Here is a 22929-nt window from a genome sequence, read left to right as displayed (position 1 = left end):
TTCCTTTTTTTGTGCTAATGTCCAGACCTGGGCATGTGGAGCGTTAATTAGTGTAGCACGTCAACCCCTTACTGTGTCAATAGCCATGTTTACCTTTTGCTTGCGTCAACATTTTGACCATATAGTGTTGACCTAGAGAGAGAAAATCAACCTACCATCCGGATACCAGGTTTCTATTCATTTACCTAACATTTGACATTGGAATTTCATGTAATCTGCATGACTGCAATATTACAGTACTAAAATTCAATACTGCAGCAGCTTGTGCATACAGATATGTAGATGCTACTAAAAACATAAAATGAAAAGGAATTCTCCAATATGTAACTCTGCTCCATTGTACTCTTGAAACAATTTAATATGAAGTCTTCTGAAGCATATGGTGGTCCTTCATTAATGCATTTGAAATCAAGTGGTAACTAGCCATGACACATTGTTCAAGTGGTACTTTTACAGCATTTGATTGTTAATATATTGGCGTGGCAATTCATAAGGTTTTCATTTAAGGCTTCTGGCAAGGATCCTGCAATAACCAAAACAGGCACTTGGAGAAAAGTTGCTTCTTACTTCAGCTATCTGACAGGAGAAAGTTATGCTACAACCAGCGGTTTGTGATTTAAAACATTTATCTCTTCCACACGAGGATCTGCTCACAACCGAATAGAGCGTTAAACGCAAGGAAGTCTTCAACAATCACCAAGAATCTCACGTGTTGGCCTGGTTAATGCCTGCAAAACAGATTTAAAACCCGCTGTAGTAACAGAGACTTAAAATTTGAATTGGTTCTTTGTTACTATTGCTAATAATATTTCAGTAACCAACATTATATAGGTTTGCTTTAGAAGCATAAAGTGTAAATACCAAAGATTAATTTCAACGGGCTTTCTTACCGAAAGTATTTAAATCCATTGTTATCTTAAGTATGAAGAAAGTATGAGGGTTGGGGGATAATATAGATATATGGGTAGAATATTAAGAAATGCAGAATTAATCCTAAAAGGGCACTTTTTAGAAAAAAAGTTCTCTGTAACTGACTCGAGAATAACAGCATCAAGAAGTCTGAATTAAAAAAAGGATAAATCAATAAAAAAAAATATTTGAAGAAAGAAAAAGAAAAAAACATCTCCTGTCTAACTACAACTGTGAGATCCTCCTATCTGCACCTTCGACTAGATATTCTACACCTGGGATAGCCAAACCAGTTCGAGATCTATTAAAAGTACATATTTCCATGCCACCTATGGATCTATAGAATGTGTTGGTTAGGAATGAATCCAGCACATTCAAAAATGTGTCCGTTAGCGATGACTACATCCGTGGAATACATAAACTATTGGCAGATCTCGAGGACCGGTTTGGCCACTTCTGTTCCATACCCTCCCACCCACTTTTCTGTAGGACATGCATAACGGGACAATTTAAAAACTTCTAGGTTTGAAATGGAGTTTCATAACAGTATTTGATGGATAACAAAAAAGCAAGACACAGCTTTTCCAAGTATTACAGCCTGACACAGGCACTTTATGGGTGCTTAGTTTATAATAAACAAAGAAATTCAAGGGTGAATTGGGAGAACCAATGTAGTTCTGATACATTGATATTTCATTTTATATTTTTTTGTAGTATTTAAAACCATTTTAATATTGCCACAGGTCTTGACAGAAGCCTTTATCTACAAACAAAATTATACCATTTAAAGTCATGCCAAAATAGTAACAAACACTCCATAACTATAAAAATAAAAAAAAGTTCTTTAAAAATGACTCCAAGAAATACAATGATGGCAGCTAGTTACAAATTTATAGATTTATATTTTTCTATTCTAATCTAAAAATAGTGAATAGTATCACACCTGATGAATATACCACTGAAAACGTTAATATCCCTTATCCAAAATGTTTGGGACCAGAAGAATTTTGGATTAACTGATTATTCTGTATTTCGGGATATTTTTAGATTTCAATGAGGTATCTTGCATTTATGTTGCATAAACACATGAAATACACACAAATATTTTATTTGTGCATGAAACAAGGTTTCAAAATATGGAACAAAGTTTGTGTCCTATCTCAGGCACTGAATTTATATGCCAAGCAATAATTTTTTTGCACATATTTAGTGCCAGTTACAGATGTCTCAGTATTGTTGATTGTTGTTAGCCAAAAAAAAAAAAAAATTACATTCTGGAAACTATGGATAAGGGATATATAGATAGATAGATAGATAGATATAGATAATCAGTTGCCCTCTCACCAATTGGTGGGGGTGATGGAGCACTCTCCAGTATACACACAGTCCTATAAAGAAACTGTCGTAGTGTTCCAACTTCAAGCAATTTATTAACAATGTGGTATAATCTCCATATATGCTCCGTCGTTTCGGTCCGAATTGAGGACCTTTATCACGGAGCTTTAGTCATCAATGATCAGTCAATCAGCGTAGTAATGGCCCAACATGGGGTGGAAACAGCATACCAGGTACTGCATACTGGTAGCACACACACACACACACACACACACACACACGTAGCGCCTCTCATTCAGCACCGAAAATTGTCAGAATGCCCCTACTTGCGATCACCAGCGGAGGCGCTCCATCTGACTGGGACACTTGAGTGTCTTACACGCACGCGCACCCTAGTACCTTGGCGGCAGGGAGCTGAAACCCTGGCCATCTCCACTTCAGGGAGATGGGGGGATGCAACACTGAGCTCCGTCGGAACAGTGTGCACGTGTGTCTCATGCGCGCGCACCCCCTTCCTGCAAATGGCGATTCTATTGCTGAAAAGACAGTGGCTCCATCTGTACTATATGGACAAAAGTATTTGACCACACCTGTATTGAATTCAGGTGAGTCAATCAGGTGTATAAATTCAAGCACTTATCCATTTGAAAATATTTGTGATACTAAAATGGATCATTCTGAAGAGCTCCATGACTTCAAGCATGGTACTGTAAGGATGTTAGTTTAGCAATAAGACTGAAAGGTCATCAGTGCTTTATTTTCCACTGTCAACTGTGATATTAGAAAGTGGAAGCATTTAGGAACAGCAAGTCAGCATCAGAGTGGGGTCAATGACTGCTAAGGCGGATGGTACGTAAAAGTCGCCAACGCTCAGCTGATTCCATAGATGAAGAGTTCCAAAATACCACTAGCATTAATATAAGCACAAGAACTTTGCAGAGGGAGCTTAGTGGAATTTATTTTCATGGCCGAGCAGCTGTATGCAAGCCTCACATCACCAAGCCCCATGCCAGCGTAAGGTTTGACTGTGGAAACAGGTTTTGTGGAGTGAGGAATAACACTTCTGTTCGGTAGTCAGATGGGAGAGAGTTTGGCGGATGCCAGGAGAACATTGCCTGACTGAATGCATTATGCCAATGGAGAAGTCTGGTTGAGGAGGGATAATGGTTCGGGCTGGTTTTTTAGGGTTTGGGCTAGCCCAGTGGTAGCCAACTCCAGTCCTCGAGAGCTACCAACAGTTCATATTTTCCAGAAAACCTAGCTGATGCACAGCTGCACTCATTACTCACTAACACATTTTAAAAGATCCACAGGCGGAGCTAATTACTTCACTTGTGATTCTGTAAGGAGATATGGAAACATTAACTGTTGGTAGCTCTCGAGAACTGGAGTTGGCTACCCCAGGGCTAGCCCCTTACAGATGGAGCAGGCTCCATCTTTACAGGGTCGCACGTGTGTCCCAGTCAGATGGAGCACCTCTGCGCCGGCGATCGCCAGCACAGGCATGCTGGCAATCCCTGGCCAAGGATCAGAGGCGCTCCATCTGTATGTCCAATGACTGTCAATCATTGTTCCATAATACCAAGAAATTTTTAACAATGCTATGCAGTTTGGGGGAATACCTTGCACTAATCCAACATGAATTTGCCCCAGTGCACACAACAAGGACTATACAGACATGATGAGCTCAGTGTGGAAGAACTTGAACGGTCTGCACAGAGCCCTCACCTCAACTATAGTGAGCACCTTTGGGATAAAATGCAACATATTGTGAGCCAGACAGCAAACATCAGTGCCTGACCTTGCAAATTCTCTACAGAATGAATGGGCAGAAATTAACACAGAAACACACCAAAAGCTTGTGGAAAAGGCTTCTAAGAAGAATGGAATCTATGACAGCTGCAAAAGGGGAGACAAACTCCATTATAAAAGTATATGGTTAAAAGTCCAAATACCATATAAAGTCCATATAAAGTCCATATAGGTTATTTGCAAACATTTTGATCAAGAATGTTTGAAGTTTGAATGTTAGAAGTTCAGATACGTTTTATGGGTAAGCATTTTTCGCATGAACACTAGATTGTCAGCAACCCTACTGGACACTGCAGGAAACATCTAAAGGCCTCCCCACCATACAATAAGCGATTTGGACATGATTTCACCCAATTCCGGAGGATCAGGGGGAGAAATTGGGTGATATACTGTAGGCCCAAAGTGAGTAGTGTATGACATCCAATCTAATCCGATGCTCGGTCTCGTGCTCATCGGATCAGACTCGGAGGTCAGACGGTCTGCACATAAGATACATTTTATGTGCAGCCATCAGCAGCACATCGGGAGTTCCAAGAGCCCATGATTTACCACATGTGTCTGTCTATGGGGGCATATCTGCCACTGTGCAGGTGTATATATGTGTGGTACGGTGAGGGCATATATGTGTGGCATTGTGGGGCAATTTAGTAATGTACATCATTTGTGGGACAATGGGCATTATGGTGCGGGGCATAATGTGTAATGGGCATTACGGAGTGGGGAGTATTTTGTAATTGCCATGACAGGTGGGGTGTAATGGGCAACACAGTGTGGGGTCTAATCGGCATCATGGTGTGCGGCATAATGTGTAATTGTCATAACTGTGCGCGCCATAATATGTCATTGTCATCACGGTGTGTTGCGTAATGTGTAATGGGCATCACGGATAAACAGTGTATAATGGTTTAAGTAGCCTGTCATTGTTTGTCTGTGAGGCGTGCTAGGTCACTGTGTGGGCCTTTATGTTTTTATGTCACTGTGTGGCCTTCAGCCGGCCAACTTAAGTGCGGGAGGACAATGACAATTCCTGCGGTAACCAATGTCTGGTCATGCAGGTTGCAAAAGTGAGATGTAAGGTAATTGTTTCCCTGCTAGGCCACGCCCCTTATATTAAACCACGCCCCATTTTACCAACCCACAACCCCTATTCAGGCACGTGCGCATTTTTATTTCTTCGCCCTGGGAGCTAAACTGTCTAGAAACCGCCCTGGGTGGACCATTATGTAATATAGAACACCTATCCTTTTGTATCAATGTCCATTTCCTTATTTCCCACTTTGACGGTCTAACTACAAAGTTTGTTTTAGACCTATATCGAAATGTAAAGCTCAAAATAACTTGCAAAAACAGTCATTGGAGTAGCACATGTATCGCCCTTTGGACACTGGTTTAAAATGGACCTCATTTGATGGCTTTGGGTCATTTTGGACTTGTTAATTAACCCTTTAATAGAAGTAAAGCCATGAGACAACATCCCATTGTAATCTAGGACACTTGCCAAACAAACCATATGACATCCTCTACATAAAATTTACAGACTACAGGGATGTTTGAGTCTAATCTCTTTCCAAAGCCATTTTTAGATTTTTGTAACCTCACAAATGTACTTAAATAATTTTACCATTTTCTGAATATTAAGAGTACGGTGTATACATTATCCTGCAGTTACCAGGCATGGTTTTAGAACTCTCCACACTTACACTACAAATTCTACTGCCTTCAAGGCATGTTTTAAAGTATTTCCACAGGATCCTGACTGATCAATAACTGGTTAGGTTTGGGTGTAGCCTAGTTATCTGCCATGCCAGAAATTATTGTCAGTACTTGTGTAGTTTCACAGCGCCACCTTATGCTACGCTGTCAGCGTAGCCCAACGGTAACCTAGTGTAGTGTCCACGTGGCAGCCCTGCGTAGTCAGCGTAGTGTCCCAGTCAGGCAGCGTAGTCACCGTTCTGTCCCCGCAATCCTCACACAGTGCCGGTAAATCGACAGATCCCATGTGCTGGTGGACACCGGCAGAGAGGCACTCAAACTGCCTGATATGCACGAGCATCTCAGTAATTTGGGCATCAGGGTACGGCAACCCTGCCCTTGTCCGCTTCAGGGAGACGGTCAGGGTTAGGGGTTCGGTAGCGCGTGCGTCTCATGCACAATAAAGGACACATTTGCCAATTCTCCATGTTACATACTGGCAAATGCCTCCATTTCAAACCCCCACTATCCACGTCAGCCCGAAGCATGGCGAGCACAGCGAGGGGACGTGGTATGCGTCCTCCTGACCTGTTCATACCCCCACTATCCACCCCTGGCAAGTGAAGCAAGCCACCGAGCCCGAAGCGCGGCAAGCCCCGCTGGGGGACGCATAAAACTAGCCTGAAGTGTGGGCTAAGCTAATGTATTCTTATATACTGTGCATATTGTAAATTCAGTATATAGACAACGGTCATTGCATAACCTGCTATCTTTTCACTTAAAAAATTTAGCACTATGTTCAATGTATCAAACAGATAGAAACACACATACATTTTATTTTATACCGTATCCAACAGCTTACACTATGCATATACACATTCTGACTTATGGGCCCTACACACGTAGCAACCTACTTAGCGATGCTAGATTGCTCAGAACACAGCAATGTAGCAGTGCTGTGTGATCTGTCAGGGCCAGTGTTCTACGGTGAGAACACTGGCCCTGACCAATTAATAACCAGTGTGCTGTTATCAATCGCCGGGGCGATAGCGACGTGCGAGGCCACACATCACTATGCCCCTACACACACAAAGCGATGTCGGGCATTTTCTGAGCAATGTTGTAAAATAGCTCAGAAAACTGCTTGACATCGCTACATGTGTAGGACCCATAACTAACAAAATAAAAACCAACCTTTTAGAAATATGCTTACCTGTTATTAACATCTTGTGTCATCTCAGAGAGTTCAAAAGAACATGAAGCCAAGAGATCACCAGTATAAGAGACGTTCTGCCAGCTTAGGCTCTTTAGCTGTAAATGGAGAAGATGCATTAAAAATGATGTTGTAAACTTAACACTGTGGTATCAAACAAGCCACAATAATGTACAGTGAATAATTGCCTTGCCTGGGGCTATCGGGTGCCGTATGACCTCCCAACAATCGGGTTTCCAACTGTCAGTATACAGACATTGGAATCCCAACTGTTCACTGCCCCACAGTCAGGATTCCGACTTACAGTGGCTATTCTCCCTCATGGAAGTCCACAAACAATGAACAGAACATGTGGTGAGTGCAGCGAGCTCGCAAGAAATTAGAGCCCTGTTTATTCAGGACAAAAAAAATCCCTCATCACCCAAAAATATATAAGATCAGCAAAAAGCCAGAGCTATGTATTTTTTTTTTTTTTTAACAATTTTTCTCCAGATTTTGTTTATGAAATCACAACCAAATACCTGATAAGCACCGGCATCATGGGCTAAGTGCCAGAATTGGGGCCAATAGAAAAGCCCCTGGCAAATCTTTAGCAGTGGTAAATTACTGTAACCAATTGGATAGCCTGTCCTTTCCTGTGCAACATAGAAGGAACCCCATCACACAGACATTCCTTTTATTCCAAACATAAACCCACAAAACCCTAACCACGTCAGAGGAACCAAGAACCCTTATGTCTAATGTAGAATGTATGTTGAACCAAAAGCAGGAATAACCCATGATTATTGTGGAGACACCATTGTTGGCTGAAAGGAAAGTTTGGTCTGTCAAAAATGAATATCAAAAAAGAAAGAGAGAACTACAAGACAAGGCGGCCCTGTTCTGAAACTCTCCAAACTAATGAAAGAAACCCGTAATTCAGACAAGGTACCACAGAATTAAACAGCTCAAAAAAGAAAATGCTGCAGGGTATTAAATTCGATATGAAGATCTCACTGAGCAATAGGAAGCATAAAATAAGGCTATAAATGCATTACGCTCTGCAATAATTAAAGGGATTCTAGTTCTAAAACTAAACAAGACAAAAGGGGCCCATTTATGAAGGATCACATTTACAATGCGATCAGGGTGGAAAAGAACCACCCAGGGTCGCATTGTAAAATTATCCGAAAGGAGCCCGTCCCTGTGATGTGCTGAGCTGGGCACATCTGCGCATGGAAAAAAGGGGATGTACCAGCGCTGGCTGAATGAAATAAAAATAAACAGAACGGTATCCTGTACAATATATTTATTTTCTAATAAAAAAGATTTAAAAAGCTGTACTTTTTATAGCTTGGTCGAGCACTATATGTCATTGTGATGCCCATTCAATTTCCGCATATTGTATTATCATTTTATTGTAACCCCCTTTTTTCACATATAGTGCTATACCAAGCTATAAAAAGTACAGCTTTTTAAATCTTTTATTAGAAAATAAATATATTGTACAGGATACCGTTCTGTTTATTTTTATTTCATTCAGCCAGCGCTGGTACATCCCCTTTTTTCCATTTGTATTCTCTTTTGGGACCTGACAATTCCCAGTACCAGCTGCAGATAGTAGCGCACTGATCAAACATCCCTTGTTTTTTCACATCTGCGCATGCCTGGTTATCACCAACCCCCAGCCCACAGGCTACAATGGGCGACTGCCACCTCAGATTGGCAGTAGCCCAGGGATGACCGATGTTGCTGAAAGTGAGCAGCTTCACACCCCCCTGACACGGTGGTGCAGTAGGGATCGGAGATTCCTGCTGTGGTTCCTCCTACATACATTCCAGTGATATCTATTATTTGCGAGTAATCCCCAAAACTGGTGTTTTAGGTGATCTAGCCACAAATATTGAATGATAAATGGGCCCCTTAGCCTGAACCTTCAATGAACTAAGATGCCAGGAACTGCCTTTGTGGTAGTATGACATACCTCAACCCAATGAGATAAGTAATCAAGGATTTCAAGTTCTGAATAGGCAAAACACTATTCCTGAAGCAGCTGGAGTAAGGGGCCACTACTGAACATACAGTAGCTAGAAACCAGTTGAACAAGCCAAGAAAGGAAGCAACAATGGACCTGTCCTAGGTTGGTTCTATCACCTCAGATGCAGAACCTCCTGGCTGTCAGAGCCCAGTAATTCTGAGAGAATGATCCACACAGGTAAACCCACTTTAACACGGATCAAGAACTACTGGTACTTGTGCAATATCTGGGCGCCCGATTTTTTTCATCGCAGGGTAAAAAATCGCGTTGCATCGCATACAATCATATCGCATGCGATGGGACCCGATTTTTAATTGTACAGGCACCAAAATGCCGGATTCCTATGTTAAATGCCCCCCCCAGACCCGATTTTTGATTGTAGACCCACCCTGATGGGTAATTACTATGTTAAAATGCACCCCCCCCCCCCATTGTTAACGCCAACCCACTATCAACGCCAACCCAGAGCGTGGCGAGCGAAGCGAGCCCGCGAGGTACGGCGGTACGCGTCCTCCGACCTTTTCATACCCCCACTCTCCACGTCGGCGTGGAGTTGACTTTATATACTGTGGCGAGCGCAGGCGGATTACTTCACATATATTCTGCTCGCCACGCTGCGGGCTCGCCACACTATTTAAAATCAACTCCACGCCAACATGGATAGTGGGGGTATGAAAAGGTCGGAGGATGCGTACCGCCGCCCCTCGCTGCGCTCGCCACGCTTTGGGTTAGCGTTGATACTGGGGTGGCGTTAACAATGGGGGGGGGGGGGGATTTCACATAGTAATCACCCATCAGAGTGGGTATACAATTAAAAATCAGGTATGGGGGTGCATTTAACATTGTAATCAGGCATCAGGGTGCCTGTGCAATGTAATATCTGGTATAATCGTGACGCATTGCATGCCATTATAATGGCATGCGATGCGACGCAATGTTAAAATTGTACACTCTGCCCGGGAAAGGCTCAAAATCGGGTCCAATCGCATCGCATCTTAATTAGCGGCATGCGATGCGATATATTGGTCGCCCAGATATTACACTAGTACCGAACTAATATAATGCCTGCTGATTCTAACTAATACACCTTTTGCGAGAGTCATCCAGGGAGTTGCAGGGTAAGAGTGGGATAGGAACTGCTTCCCCACAGGACACAGACCTAAAAACGTAACTAGTACACCCTACATCTGGTAATTAAGGCTAGCACTGAGGGCTGTACAACTAATGAATATGGGGGCCTAATTTGACTATAGCTGAGCTGCAAATTTTCAGATGATTGCAAGTGGTTAGCTGCCGCCCGTGCAGAGGGAAAACCCGCCATGTGTAAATCTGCAGGTGAATTGTGCAAATGTAGCAATACGGCATCCTGTCACACATCCATTCGCAATTGCAGAACCATCAAATGATTTTTCCAGTCTATGCAAATGTGAGTAAACCTTCCCTTAAAGCAAATGGCCACGTCTGCGTTTTATCTGACACCCCCAGGAAACCATAGGTATCCACCCCAAACTCCAGCTTCACGTCTGCCGAATTTCAAGGGATCAGATATTTGCCCCATTTTGGCTCGCACAGGTGTGCTATGATCTGTATGCATGCGTAGTCATTTCATAATCGAACAGATTGCAAAGTCCAACATCAGTGATCAACTCTGAATCAGTCCCACAGACTCCAGGTCCCTAACCATACATAGGGTATATATATGTTCTACGTTTTAAAGGGACCATTAACTCTGCACCCATTTTACACTAAATGCATCTAGTCCCCCAATCAGACAATAAAAATTACAAACTTTAGTACAATTACATCTTAGGGCCACTGTACACCCATTTTTCACAAAAGCATTTTAATACTGAAAAAAAAAGTATAGGAGAGAGTATTTTGTGGTCACAAAACATCAACTAGCCTCTTGAATGGAATCAATTAAACCTTATGGGAATTCAGTATGCTGGGGATTACATTGTTCGCATTCATCTGGCATTTTAATTAGCTACTGTTAATGCAGAGCGTTCAACATGATTTACTTTCATTTAGATGTGACATTTTTATTTCACGAAAAGGTGAATTTGTTTCATCACCCATTTGAGCTCTTTTGGGGCAGTTTTTTAATCTCTTTAAAAAGGGTTTCTGCGTATGAAACATCTGTCCAGATTTGTCTTCAGCACTATCCAATAAGAGAGCACATGTATTAAAATGATCAGCTTCCTTTAGCGGTCCCACTTAGGACAAAGGTATAAAAATGGTTTGGGATAAATTATAGCACAAAGAATGTTCTGCGAAATGTTCTCCATAAAACAAAAGAAAAGTAATACAATTATATCCACTGGACAGTGAAGCCAATTACAATGCATGGGATGTAACTACATAGGCCTTCCAACATAAGTGGTATGTAGCCCTCTGGATAGTAAAATATGATTGACACCTTTTTCTAATTGGTACTGCCAAAAAAATGAATTTGTGCCATTAAATATTGTCTACCTAGGCATAAGTGAATCATTACCACCATATATGCCCAAATAACCAGACAGAACATTATGGGCCTTATTCTAGTTCACTCTTTTTGACAAAATCCTTCTTAGATGGACAAAACCATGTGTACTGCAGGTGGGGCAGATGTTACTTGTGCAGAGAGAATTAGATTTGGGTGGGGTTTACTTCAAAGGGAGATCTATATTGCAGTGTAAAAATAAAGCAGCTAGTATTTACCCTGCACAGAAACACAATAACTCACCCAAATCTAATTCTCTCTGCACATTTTACATCTGCCCCCCTGCAGTGCACATGGTTTTGTCCATCTAAGAAGGATTTTGTCAAAAAGAGTGAACTAGAATAAGGCCCATTGTGCCTAAACATTCTCTTACAATTTTTCTGAATGCTGCAGACACATTGTAATTCCCCACTAGCATTTTCTAAAACTGAATATAAGCTCCATAAATGTAAATTTCCATAATAAGTAATGCAAATAGCTCCATGAACAGAGGACCTTGTGGACCACATGACAGGGTAAGCAAATAAGAGCATAAGTCAGAGTGTAATATTTTTTGCTAGCCTCTAAATTTTGGTGTAGTTCTCTTTGGACTACATAGAAAGGCAAAATAGGATCTTTGTGTGATGACCCATATAATACACCCATCTGACCAAAAGGTAACGGTACTTATAGGCTAGTTGGTGCCCACTATAGTTACTACTAGGGAGGCCAATCCCGGGCCATTTTTTCAATCCCGGGATTCGGGATTGAAAAACGGTCAATCCCGGGATTCCCAGGATTGGCCTCCTGATATGCCTAATAATTTATAAATTACCTGTAAGCATAAGAAATGTGGTGGAGGATGCGAGCTGACTCACTCGGCGGGCCGGGGAGGAGGCGTGTAACTACTGCAGCATCCGGCCTGACCTGGTGGAGGAGGCGAGGTGACACACTAGGCGGGCCGGGGAGGAGGCATGCAACTACTGTAGGTGTCCGGCCAGACGTGGTGGAGGAGACAAGGTAACTCCTGTTACTCGGCGGGCCGGGGAGGAGGCGGGTAACGCGGTGTCCGGCCACATGCGGTGTCCGGCCAATCAGTGTGTGGCTGCGTAGCGTGTTGTGATCTCTCACATCACGCTGTGCAGCCACACAACCTTGTTGCCAGGCAGCGCAGCGTGATGTTAGAGGTCACGCTGCGCAACCACAGTGTTAAAACACCGCCGCGTCTGCCCGGACTTCAAGTTAACTGCCTCCTCCCCGGCCCGCTCAGCGGTACACACAAATGTGCATTTGAATCCCGTAATCCCGGGATTGGAGCTTCCAATCCCGGCCAAAAATGCCCTAAATCCCGGGATTGGCATCCCTAGTTACTACGCTCATACCCCCACTATCCATGTCTGCATGGAGTTGATTTTATATAGTGTGGCGAGCACAGGTAACTAATGCAGTAAATATTAAAGTATAAAAAGGCATCTAATCTCCCACTTCATATAATTCTAAGATTTACAGTCATGAAATATGGCCTTTTGAATTTAATTGGATGATCAGCTATCCGTTCTAAGTATCTTGCTTCATATGACTACACTTGACTTTATACAGTTTCAACTCAACAAGAATACTACAATTAAAAAATTAACCCCAGAAAAAAAGGAATTCTTTTTTACCTCCAACTCTGTTTTGTTTTCATTGTTTATGCATCCTGGAATACAAAAAACACATTGAAATCCTTATATGCAGTGGTAAAAATAAAATAAATAAAAAACTACATGAAAATAAAGAATGACATATTAACCACTTGAGTGCTATGCCAGATAATTTTGCGGGTTCAGCTGTGCTGCCGCAGCGGGCTGTCACGGGCATACCACTACACAGTAGGTGCGCGTCAGTGGTGCCCCCAGCGGAGCACCACCTCTAGGCCCCCTCCAGTCAACCCCACACCCACCCTCCGGTGATCGTACCCCGGAGCTCCCCTGCCGCCTTCCTACATTCTGTGGTGGGTTTTGCAGGGGCAGGACAAGCCTGCCCTGGTAGGTTAGTCCTGCCCCAGCAAAACCCACCACTCAAGGGGTTAAAAGCCCAATATGCCCACTTGGAGATAGGGGTGTATTAAATGCGGCTGGCAAGGGGGTTTTAATGGTGAGGATGGCTTGTTTTCGGCGAGGATGGGCCGCACACCCTGCACGTTTTTTAGAAATAGCGAGTGCAGGGGTCAGTTGAATACTGAGGGCAGGCTTAGATGGCGAGCAATACGTACTGCATCATAGCTTGCCTGATCCGCACTTATTATACCCCATAGAGGATAGGGGCAATATTAGTTTACAAGGAGGAGAAAAAAAAAATAGTCAGGTGAACATTGCATGGTGTAGCAAAGTACTAGTAGTGCCTAAACTACTTCTACCCACTGTCTCCCCTGGTCCCATAAATGCATACCCAACACCCATAACCCACAAAGAAAGATTAACCCTTGCAATTTAAATGCTATACCTCCTAAAGTAATCCCACCTCCAAAAGGGGCGGGCCAATATTATTATTACTTCCCTTTGTCAAATGCATCATGCACATAATTTAGACTGCAATAAGATAAAGCATTAATATGTGAAAACTAAAGAAAATTAAAACAAAAATGCAAATACTTAAACTTACTATTCTGCTTGAGCATATTTATGCTTTCACTTGTAGATTCAGTGTTCACAACCAATCTGTAAAACAAATATTCAGATGTAATTTATATAGACTATTAGAATACAATAAAACACAATGTTACACCTCTTTGAAGTGATTTAAAGTGAAATATTTTTAGATTCACATAAATTTAATTGTGACAGGACAAGCTATTAAGATAGCTAAAATCCTACATAAAAGGTTAAAGCTGCCCATCACCTCTATGGGGGGAATTAAAGTAGTTTTCCCATCCAGTGGCCAGTACATATTACACCATGTATGGTTTCAATTCCCACCATGGCCCTAACTGTGTGGAGTTTGTATATTACCCACATGCTTGCGTGGGTTTACGCCGGGTACTCCGGTTTCCTACCACAATCCAAAAATACACTGGTAGGTTAATTAGTTCCAACAAAATTAACCCTTAAATAAATGTGCATGCGTGTACATGTGGTAGGGAATAGAGCGTGTAAGCTCCACCGGGGCACGGACTGATGTTTAAATATTCTCTGTAAGCACTGCTGAATGTTTGTGCGCTATATAAATAACTTAAATAATGTTATATACTTCTACGAAATGACTAGGAAACATACCCTAAACTTCCCTTGCATGTGAACACGCTGTCCAGAATTATCGATAAATGTGTCGGTGACACTTTCCAGTGAAATGAATATGGCTATACTGTACATTGCCTTAGCTGTATTGAATGAATTTTCTCACACTTTTTTCACCAACCTGAAATGTTTCTTGCACTTCGTGCAGCATGGTAAACATTGATTGCAAATGCAATAAAAGTTCTCTCTTGGTCTTCTTTCCATTACACGGATCTTTCGAATGGGAAGACAAAATAAAATGTGTGAATGTTAGCATGTAAAGTGAGAAGGTGTAAACAGAGGACAATGTTTAGACAGAGTCAATAGTGCATCACCTAATCCTAGAAATGCACAGAGGGAAGGTTACGTGTGTAAGGTCAAGAGGGTCTAAATTACAACATGATAATGGTCAATATGTTTTCTGAGTTTTTATACATGGTTTCTCAACGTTTGCTTGATTTAGAATCCACATGCATCGTGATTAGTATAAGTAACTTGTGTTGAGGGCAGCATTCTTGTCTGGAGTGTGGCAAGCAAGCAGCCCAAGAGGGTATATGTTTTTATGCATTGTGGTCCTAATGAACATACTAGTTGGAGACCAAAAAAACCTGAAAACTTGGGTCAACCATGTTATAGTAATCTTTTGTACCTGTCGACCTAATGCATAGGTTATCCACCTATTGACTGGTGACCTAAATATTGCAAGATCTTCTTTATACACACGATAAAAAGTATTTTTGTGTAGACCATGCAAGTGGTTTGTTAATTTTTAGGATCACTAAGGTAATTTCTGATGTCCAAAAGAGATTAACTTGTAATTCGGTGTATAGGGATAAGATTTACTTTAGACAAAATGGAATGAGAAATTACAAGCATGCAAGACGGTGTTGATTTCTTATAATACTTGCAAAAGAGAAAGCATTCAAACATAGGCATTTAAGAAATGTATTTATTAGAAGACACAAAAAAAAAAAAAAAAGTGTCTATAGTAGATGAAAGTAGTACATACAAATGGTAATTTAAATGGACAACTGGGTACACATTAGATAATTTTTGCCAATGATGTTTATTAGCGATCCCCTCTTTCGTCTGTACATGAAGCTCAATCCTGACTAGATTGTCAATGTCAGCATGCTTCTGGAAGTGACCACTGAAGTATATTATTTGTAACATCGTTAAGTGTGTATGCACTATACCATTTGTCAGGGAGTTCCAGTTAGATCAAGGGAATTCCTGAGCGACATCGCATCATTCGCGGTGCTGTCTAATTTGTACCCAGGTGGGTTCAGAAAAGATTTTTAAACTATAGTCACAATAAAGAGATTGTTAACATTTTTTGTGGTCTCGTGGGTTTTTAACAACCCAATCTGTTGCCTGTACATGCAGCCAAATTCTATCACCAACAACAGCTTTACTCTTGGATGCAGCCACTGAAGAAATAGTCAATATCGTTGATGTAGCACATCGTCTAATGCAGTGGTTCACAAACTTTTTTGAATCACGGCACCATAGAACATCAAAATATTTTCAAGGCACCCCTAGGCCAAATGCTTCTTATTGAGAAATTCAGAAAAAAAAATATTAAATGAAGTGCATTCTGTTTATATGTCACAGTTATATGGTGAGGGACAGGATTTGCTTTGGTTTGTACACATATACTATGATTGGCAGCCACAAGCACTGGTTTTGCCTGGTACATTGACCATAAATAATATGAATTGATCTTGGTCCACCAACCCAAGGCACCCCTGCTAGTGTCCTGAGGCACCCCAGGGTGCCTAGGCACACAGTTTGGGAACCACTGGTCTAATGAGTACCTTAGCCAATGCAACCCTCAGTCTATGCATGGCCATTGCGGGTAGTTTTTTTCCTTACATACTAGGAAAAACACAATAGCTACCTTTGTGCATCCTCCAACGTTGTCTATTTTATACACAGCTTGAAATGGTTTACGGTCAACAGGACAAGAATTGGAGGTCTGGGAAGAAAAAAAAAAAAACAAGCACAGAATGAACTTCTCAGCAAATTGATCAAATTGGTTGAAAGTGCTTGATAAGTGAATTACTGCATATTTTTTGCAATCATTACTTCTCTTAAACATTAAAATAGGGTAACTGCCTTTTTCTTGAGTAAAAACAATTAGTTACAAACTGACAAACATATCTAGTCATAAAATGGACACCTTGCAAATAATCTCCAAACTTTTTGTAAAAAAATTCTACCTTCATTTCAATTAATTTGATATAATAAATGCGGTCATCATATTTGGGGACGATTCATTGGTTCTTAGGTACCCAATCTCCTGTCTGTGGCTTACCCCAACCAAAGTGCCGGGTGCAATGTGAAAATTGCCATTTTGGCACCCAAAACAGGTCACTTTTTGCATAACAGAGTAGTAATGTCAGTGCTTGTGGCTGTTCGCGCCCAAGCAGAGCAACAATTGAACTACTCTGATTGGCACCATCTCCTAGCAGCTGGCTTGGCAATTGAATTTCTCCCACAATGTTTAAAACCGCAATAATTTATAACTAAAAAAAATAAAGAAAAATTCCCTTTAATGCCTTTAAATTAATTATGCTTTAAATCCAGTGGCGAAATGACCAAAATCATGCAAATGTATGCAACTTTTTATATACATCCGGTGGGGGGCCGAGGATGGTCGCACGAACTCGGAGCTCCCTCTGAGCTCCCTTTTTCCACCCAAGGAGTTCCCCCATCCCCGGCCCCCGGAGAGGAGTGGTGGAGGCGGACGAGGCGTCGGGAGACGGACGGGAGGGCGGATGGAGGAGACGATCGGAGGCAGCCGGAGGAGGCGAGGAAGCTGGAGGGGCAGAGCACGCTAGCTCCGTCCTCCAGACTGATGGGGCAGCCGGAGGCTGCTGGGGTCGGTCCCAGGCTCCCGCTCCATTCCTCGGTGCTCCCACCCCTGGCGCTCCCCTTACCACTCGAGACGGGCAAGCTACGAGCAGGCAGCGGACCGAATCCCCGCATGCAGGAGCGGACCGGGATCCCCCCGGGCAGCAGCGGACCGGATCCCCCCCGGGCAGCGGCAGTCCGGGCCTAACCTCATCCACCAAAGCGGCCCCGGCCAGTGGACCACGCAGCGGCAGAAGAGAACCCCCCCGTCCACCCCACGACCCACTGTGAGGTGAGGAGGATCTGGCTTTGAACGCCAGCCATGGCCCCAGGCTCCCTGGCTCACCCCCTCGCAGGCCGGTAGGTGAGGAGGCCTCTGCTCTGGAGGACACTGGCATATGCTACCTTCCCTGCAGGCCCTCACCCCCAGCCCCCTGCCTCACCTAGGAGATGAGACCCCCTGCCCCTGGATGTCTCACCAGCAGCTAACAGCAGGTTCGAAAAAGACTATCGGGCAGCATGGAACTCAGCACAGGGAGGGCCCAACTCCAGCCCCCGGCCTCACTGACCCTCCCCAGGCCTCACTGACTCTCCTCTCCCCTCCCCCCGCCCCCACCACCCCCCCCACCGCAAATGGCGCCGCAAATGGCTGCCTCGGATCTGTGCACTCAGCCACATGTAATCCTCTTATCCCCTGTCCCCCTTGTGATAATTGTACTGTCTCTGCTTTAACTGAAATGCCTCTGCTCATGCTGTTACCTTCCAGGCTGCTGCAGCGACCAGTGGCGCCGCTGATGGCTGCCTAGGCGCTGTGCAGCCTGGCGGGTATATGTTCTCTATGTGCCAGTATACTGTCCCTGCTTATATTGTAATCTACCTGGCTGCTGAAGCGACCAGTGGCGCCACGGATGGCTGCCTAGGCGCTGTGCAGCTCGGCGGGTATGTGTTCCTTGTGTGATACTGTCCTGTACCTGCTTTTACTGCTACCTACCCGAGCTGGTGCAGCGACCAGTGGCGCCGCAGATGGCTGCCTAGGCGCTGTGCTGCTTGGCGGGTATGTGTTCCCCGCATGTAATGTCTCAATGTAAAGTATGTAATCCCCCCCCCCCCCTTCATCCCTGCTGATGCTGTACTGTATATCCACAAAAAATTCCTAGTGTGCGCAAGCACACATGGCCAATAAAGTTGATTCTAACTCACAGGCTAGAATAGATTACCCTCAAAATTATCCCACTTGAGTCAATATGTTTTCCCAGTATTTTTGCTGTAAAATTAGGTGCCTCGGCATATATTCGGGTCGACTTATACTCGAGTATATACGGTACTTTTGACACCACACTTCTGAGCAAGTTTACAGAACACTATTCATTAAAATTAAGCAATTTTACAATTACCTCTGTAAATGACCACTCCTAACTGAATTCCCCCTTAACCTATGGTAAATTAACTATGGTTGAAAGTGGATTTTATTTAAAGGAGCAGTCATTTAAATGGCAAAGCCAGGTTGATTTTGCCATGTAATTGATTGGAAACCTCAAATCTCTCACTTGCTGATTCTCAAACCCTATTACATCCAGGATTATGCAAGGGAAGGGCACACTTTGAATGTGGTGGGCCGGGCCCTCTGAGGTCACTAAAGTGGGTGGGTTCCACTCGACCCACTTGAGTGCCCGACACTCACCCCAACCTTAACTTGGACTTGGCTGTTAATGAAAATCTGGAAGTACCACAAGTTTGGTATACAGATGCACTTCCCCGCACTGCAATGAACTCGTTGGTAGTTTGATTGACTCAAAAGTGTTAGAGAATGACAGAAAAGGAGAGCACTATACATATGCATCCCAATTATGGCTTATTTAAGGTTTAGGAAGTACAAATTAATTATATTATAATTGCCAGCTCACAGCCTACAGAAACAGGGAATATTGCCATACATAAAATCTTATGAATGTAGAAAATACAAGACATATGTATTTCCAGAACAGGCAAATTTCCCAAAAGGGTATATTAGGCAAAATAGGGCAGATAAGTCTGGTAAAGAGATAAGCACAAGGGGATAATGCACCAACATGTCCACGGTATTTATATAAAGTGGATTTGTTGGTGAATTACTAAAAGAAAATCTGCATTGGGAATAGAACCTGAGCCTCCCTAACACCAACAAGGAAGCATTAGTATATCAGCCCAATAGGCCAGTACAGAACCTGCTTCAACTGTTGGGTACATGGATCTGTACCTTGTTGGCATCATTTATGATGCCAACAAGGTACAATACAAAGGAACAAAATATGGGAAAAAAAAAAAAAAAAAAAGATAGATCTATGTTATTGTATTTTCAGATATAGGGGCAGATGTATTAAGTCTGGCGAAGAGATAAAGTGGAGATAAAGTGAAAGGAGATAACACATCAGCCAATCAGCTGTGTTTGAAATATGACAGTTGGGAGTTCATTGGTTGGTGCGTTTTCTCCTTCCACTTTATCTCTTCGCCAGGTATAATACATCTGCCCCCTTGATCTGTAGCTAGACGCAGAGAGCTGCATTAATATTATCTGGGCCGATGTGATGTCTTCCACGAAAGCCAACTATGCCCCCATATGGAAAAGACTAAAGAAATGAATGGAGCATCTGGGACCAAAGGACGAAAAGTGCAATATGCCACAGAAGAGAACAGACAGCACTAAACCCTTAAGTCCAAAAACCAGACCCATCTTGATAAATGAGAGAACCTGTGCGCCACAACAATCTGGGGCAAAGTATCTAGCCAAGTAGCAAGCACTGTAGGATCTACAGTGTCCGAAGACACAGCGATGGCCCGTTCCGAACCTTGAGATCAAAATAAAATGTATATAAAAGCAGGAACATACACTATACCAGTGTTCCTCAAACTATTTTGCTCTGGGACCCCATCAGACAATAAACATTATTACAGGACCCCAGCAAGGTACTGCAGAATGTCATCACATCACATGTGTAGTCAGCAGACAGCACATGCATGGCAGCATTGTGGAGGCACAAAGTGATGGGAGGAGTCTAAAATAACAGACAATTCAACAGATTTTTCAGACTCCTTGAATAATTGACTGATAATAGAAGAGTCATCAGCCTGATGGTCAGTAACATGGAGTCGCGACCCCTTACCAAGAAGGTTGGGACCCACAGTTTGAGAACCTCTGCACTACACCACAGGAAAGGCCAACAGGAGAGCTTGAAACCCCTTAGGCACAGGAACAGCATCTCAGCAGCCTGTGGATGAGGCAAAGCACCATCATCAAAAACCCAGGTACAAACCAGGCTACCACCTTCCCAGTTGCATGACCGTGAGTGCAGTCACGAGGACCAATTCTGTTACAATGTCAGTCTGTCTCTGCACCAGACAATTCTGAGAATGAGTGAATAACTGTGGCTTTAGCTGAAAAGGCTCTATTCTGCCAAGCCAAACACTTCAACTGAAGAGGTACAGACTGAGGGGTGAATTTATGAAGCTTGGAGAAGTGTTATCTATCCCCATAAAGAACGTTATGAGCAAGGTGATAATGGTTCAGCCAATCAGCTCTTACCTGTCAATTTACATATTGTAGCTGATTGGCGGAACCATTATCACCTTGCTCATAACGTTCTTTATGGGGATAGATAACACTTCTCCAAGCTTCATAAATTCACCCCTCAATCAGAGTGTCGTCTACCACATTGAAAGTGGAAACTGCAGAGCCCAGGATCTAAATACAGAAGTGTTGCAACACTCAGCTGTGAATCCAGAATATACAATGTTTTGTCGGCAAGACCCAAAGTCAGTCTGCAGAGAGGGAAACCTGAAGAGCTCTGGAACATCACGGTTTTCACTGTATCATCTCCTGAAACCAGAAGGAATTCTAGCAAATGAGGATTTTTCAGAGACTTGATATCTATTGCGATACAGAAGGGTTTCCTAAGGACACCCAGTGACTGGTCCAGGATATAAGAAAAAAAACACAAAAAAAATTCAGATACAAAAAGGATGCAAAAACAGAGGTGTGTGATGCACTGCGCTTTTGGGAAGGAACACCCAGTCCTACTTTGTCGCAACTTTGGAGACTCCACTGGCGGCCATGCCCTGCATAAAAACATGAGGAGTAGCAGACTGTCCAAAAATGCCAGAAACCATAAAGTGATGTTCAAGTACCTCCAACCAGAGCAAGCACTGTTGATTAACTCGTATGGGAAACTGCAAATTGGCATTGTGGATGGTTAAAAATGCTGTAATATCAGTCTGTTCCAGAGGTAACCTGAACATCCCTAAATACCCGTTTAGCACCATGAGGATAGGCTGGTGCGAGACGTCCAATTTTTAAGTCAGGAAAAGTCTGGCATATAATTTTTTTTTTTTTTTTTTTAAAGCTGGGGAACCAAAATAAAGATTCTGGGGACCAGAAAAGAGTGTGCAGGCTTCCAGATTGCTCCCCAGTTACTGCAAAGCTGGTGGCCGGGTGCTTTTGAAAAGTGAGACTGTGTTAATGGGAAACATCTTCAGATTAGTTTAGAAGTAGTCTCCATTCATATAGCCAAAAACCGCAGAAATCATCCTTTCATGCTGGGGTCTCCCTGGACTGGAAACCCGCCCCATCATGTGGCATGCATGTCAGCTGCCTGGTGGACCAAGGCTCCCTACCATAGGACAGAGTTTGTGGGGAAGAAAGGAATCTAAAGAAAAAAAGTGGAAATTGAAGTTCTGGATTTCCTCTGGGCTAAGAAAGGAGTCGCAGAAGGAAGGAAAACCATTCCAGGCAAAGTCACCACAGCAACGACCCTAGGTCAAGGAAATCTCCCCTGAAAAGGGTAAGACACTTAGAAAGTGTTTCAGCATACCATGAACACAGTCCAGGAGCTTTATCAGCCACCCTTGTAGGCACGTTAAAATGTGCCACAGACAAAAAGAAGTCAGCACAGGTGCTAGGATCGGTGGAGACTCAGTGACGGCATCCGATAAAATACCTTTCACTGCCCTCTCTAATGTGGTATAAACACTGGGCGTTTTTGCCCAGTGTGTATCCTGAATGTTGTAATGAAAATAGTTTGGTGAGAATTGGCTCAGTGCATACACACTTATCTATTTTCAACCGGCCCATCGATTTTCACTGGGGGGGGTGAACCACTTTCCATAGTAGGAGACTACTTCAAAACAGGCCAACAGACGACGATCACGTGGGAGCACGCATCAGCTCTCATCGCAAAATCATACACACTAGTCAATATTAAGCTGAAAACGAGAAAAGTGAGCTACTTTGAGCTCAAAAATCGACTGTGTAAGCACCTTTATAAAGGTAAAAAAGGGGTGACACTTAAAGTCAGCCCCTACAAAATGGTGCATGCTCATGACCGCATCAAACTGAAGCTGGCAC

The 22929-nt window shown here is 43.0% G+C and overlaps 1 protein-coding gene across 8 annotated transcripts in view; it reads right to left on the bottom strand.

The window, feature by feature from the left end:
• Positions 1–22929, bottom strand: part of SCAF11 (SR-related CTD associated factor 11) — a 65761-nt gene that overhangs the window by 18270 nt on the left and 24562 nt on the right. For 7 of the 8 annotated variants that reach the window (XM_083182650.1, XM_083182647.1, XM_083182652.1 and 4 more), the window contains exons 4-8: positions 16597–16674; positions 14839–14930; positions 14086–14141; positions 13107–13141; positions 6962–7059 (exon numbers count right to left, since the gene is read on the bottom strand). In XM_083182650.1, coding sequence (XP_083038776.1) covers positions 6962–7059; positions 13107–13141; positions 14086–14141; positions 14839–14930; positions 16597–16674 — 359 coding nt within the window. Of the gene's footprint in view, positions 1–567; positions 726–6961; positions 7060–13106; positions 13142–14085; positions 14142–14838; positions 14931–16596; positions 16675–22929 lie in introns of those variants that run through there. The other variant, XM_083182653.1, reaches the window with a different exon arrangement.

The sequence above is a fragment of the Crinia signifera genome, chromosome 4 (genome assembly GCF_055691185.1).
Source record: "Crinia signifera chromosome 4, ASM5569118v1, whole genome shotgun sequence".
NCBI lineage: Eukaryota > Metazoa > Chordata > Amphibia > Anura > Myobatrachidae > Crinia > Crinia signifera.
Note: the sequence above shows the minus strand (reverse complement) of the source record. Positions and strands in the feature narration are given on the sequence as shown.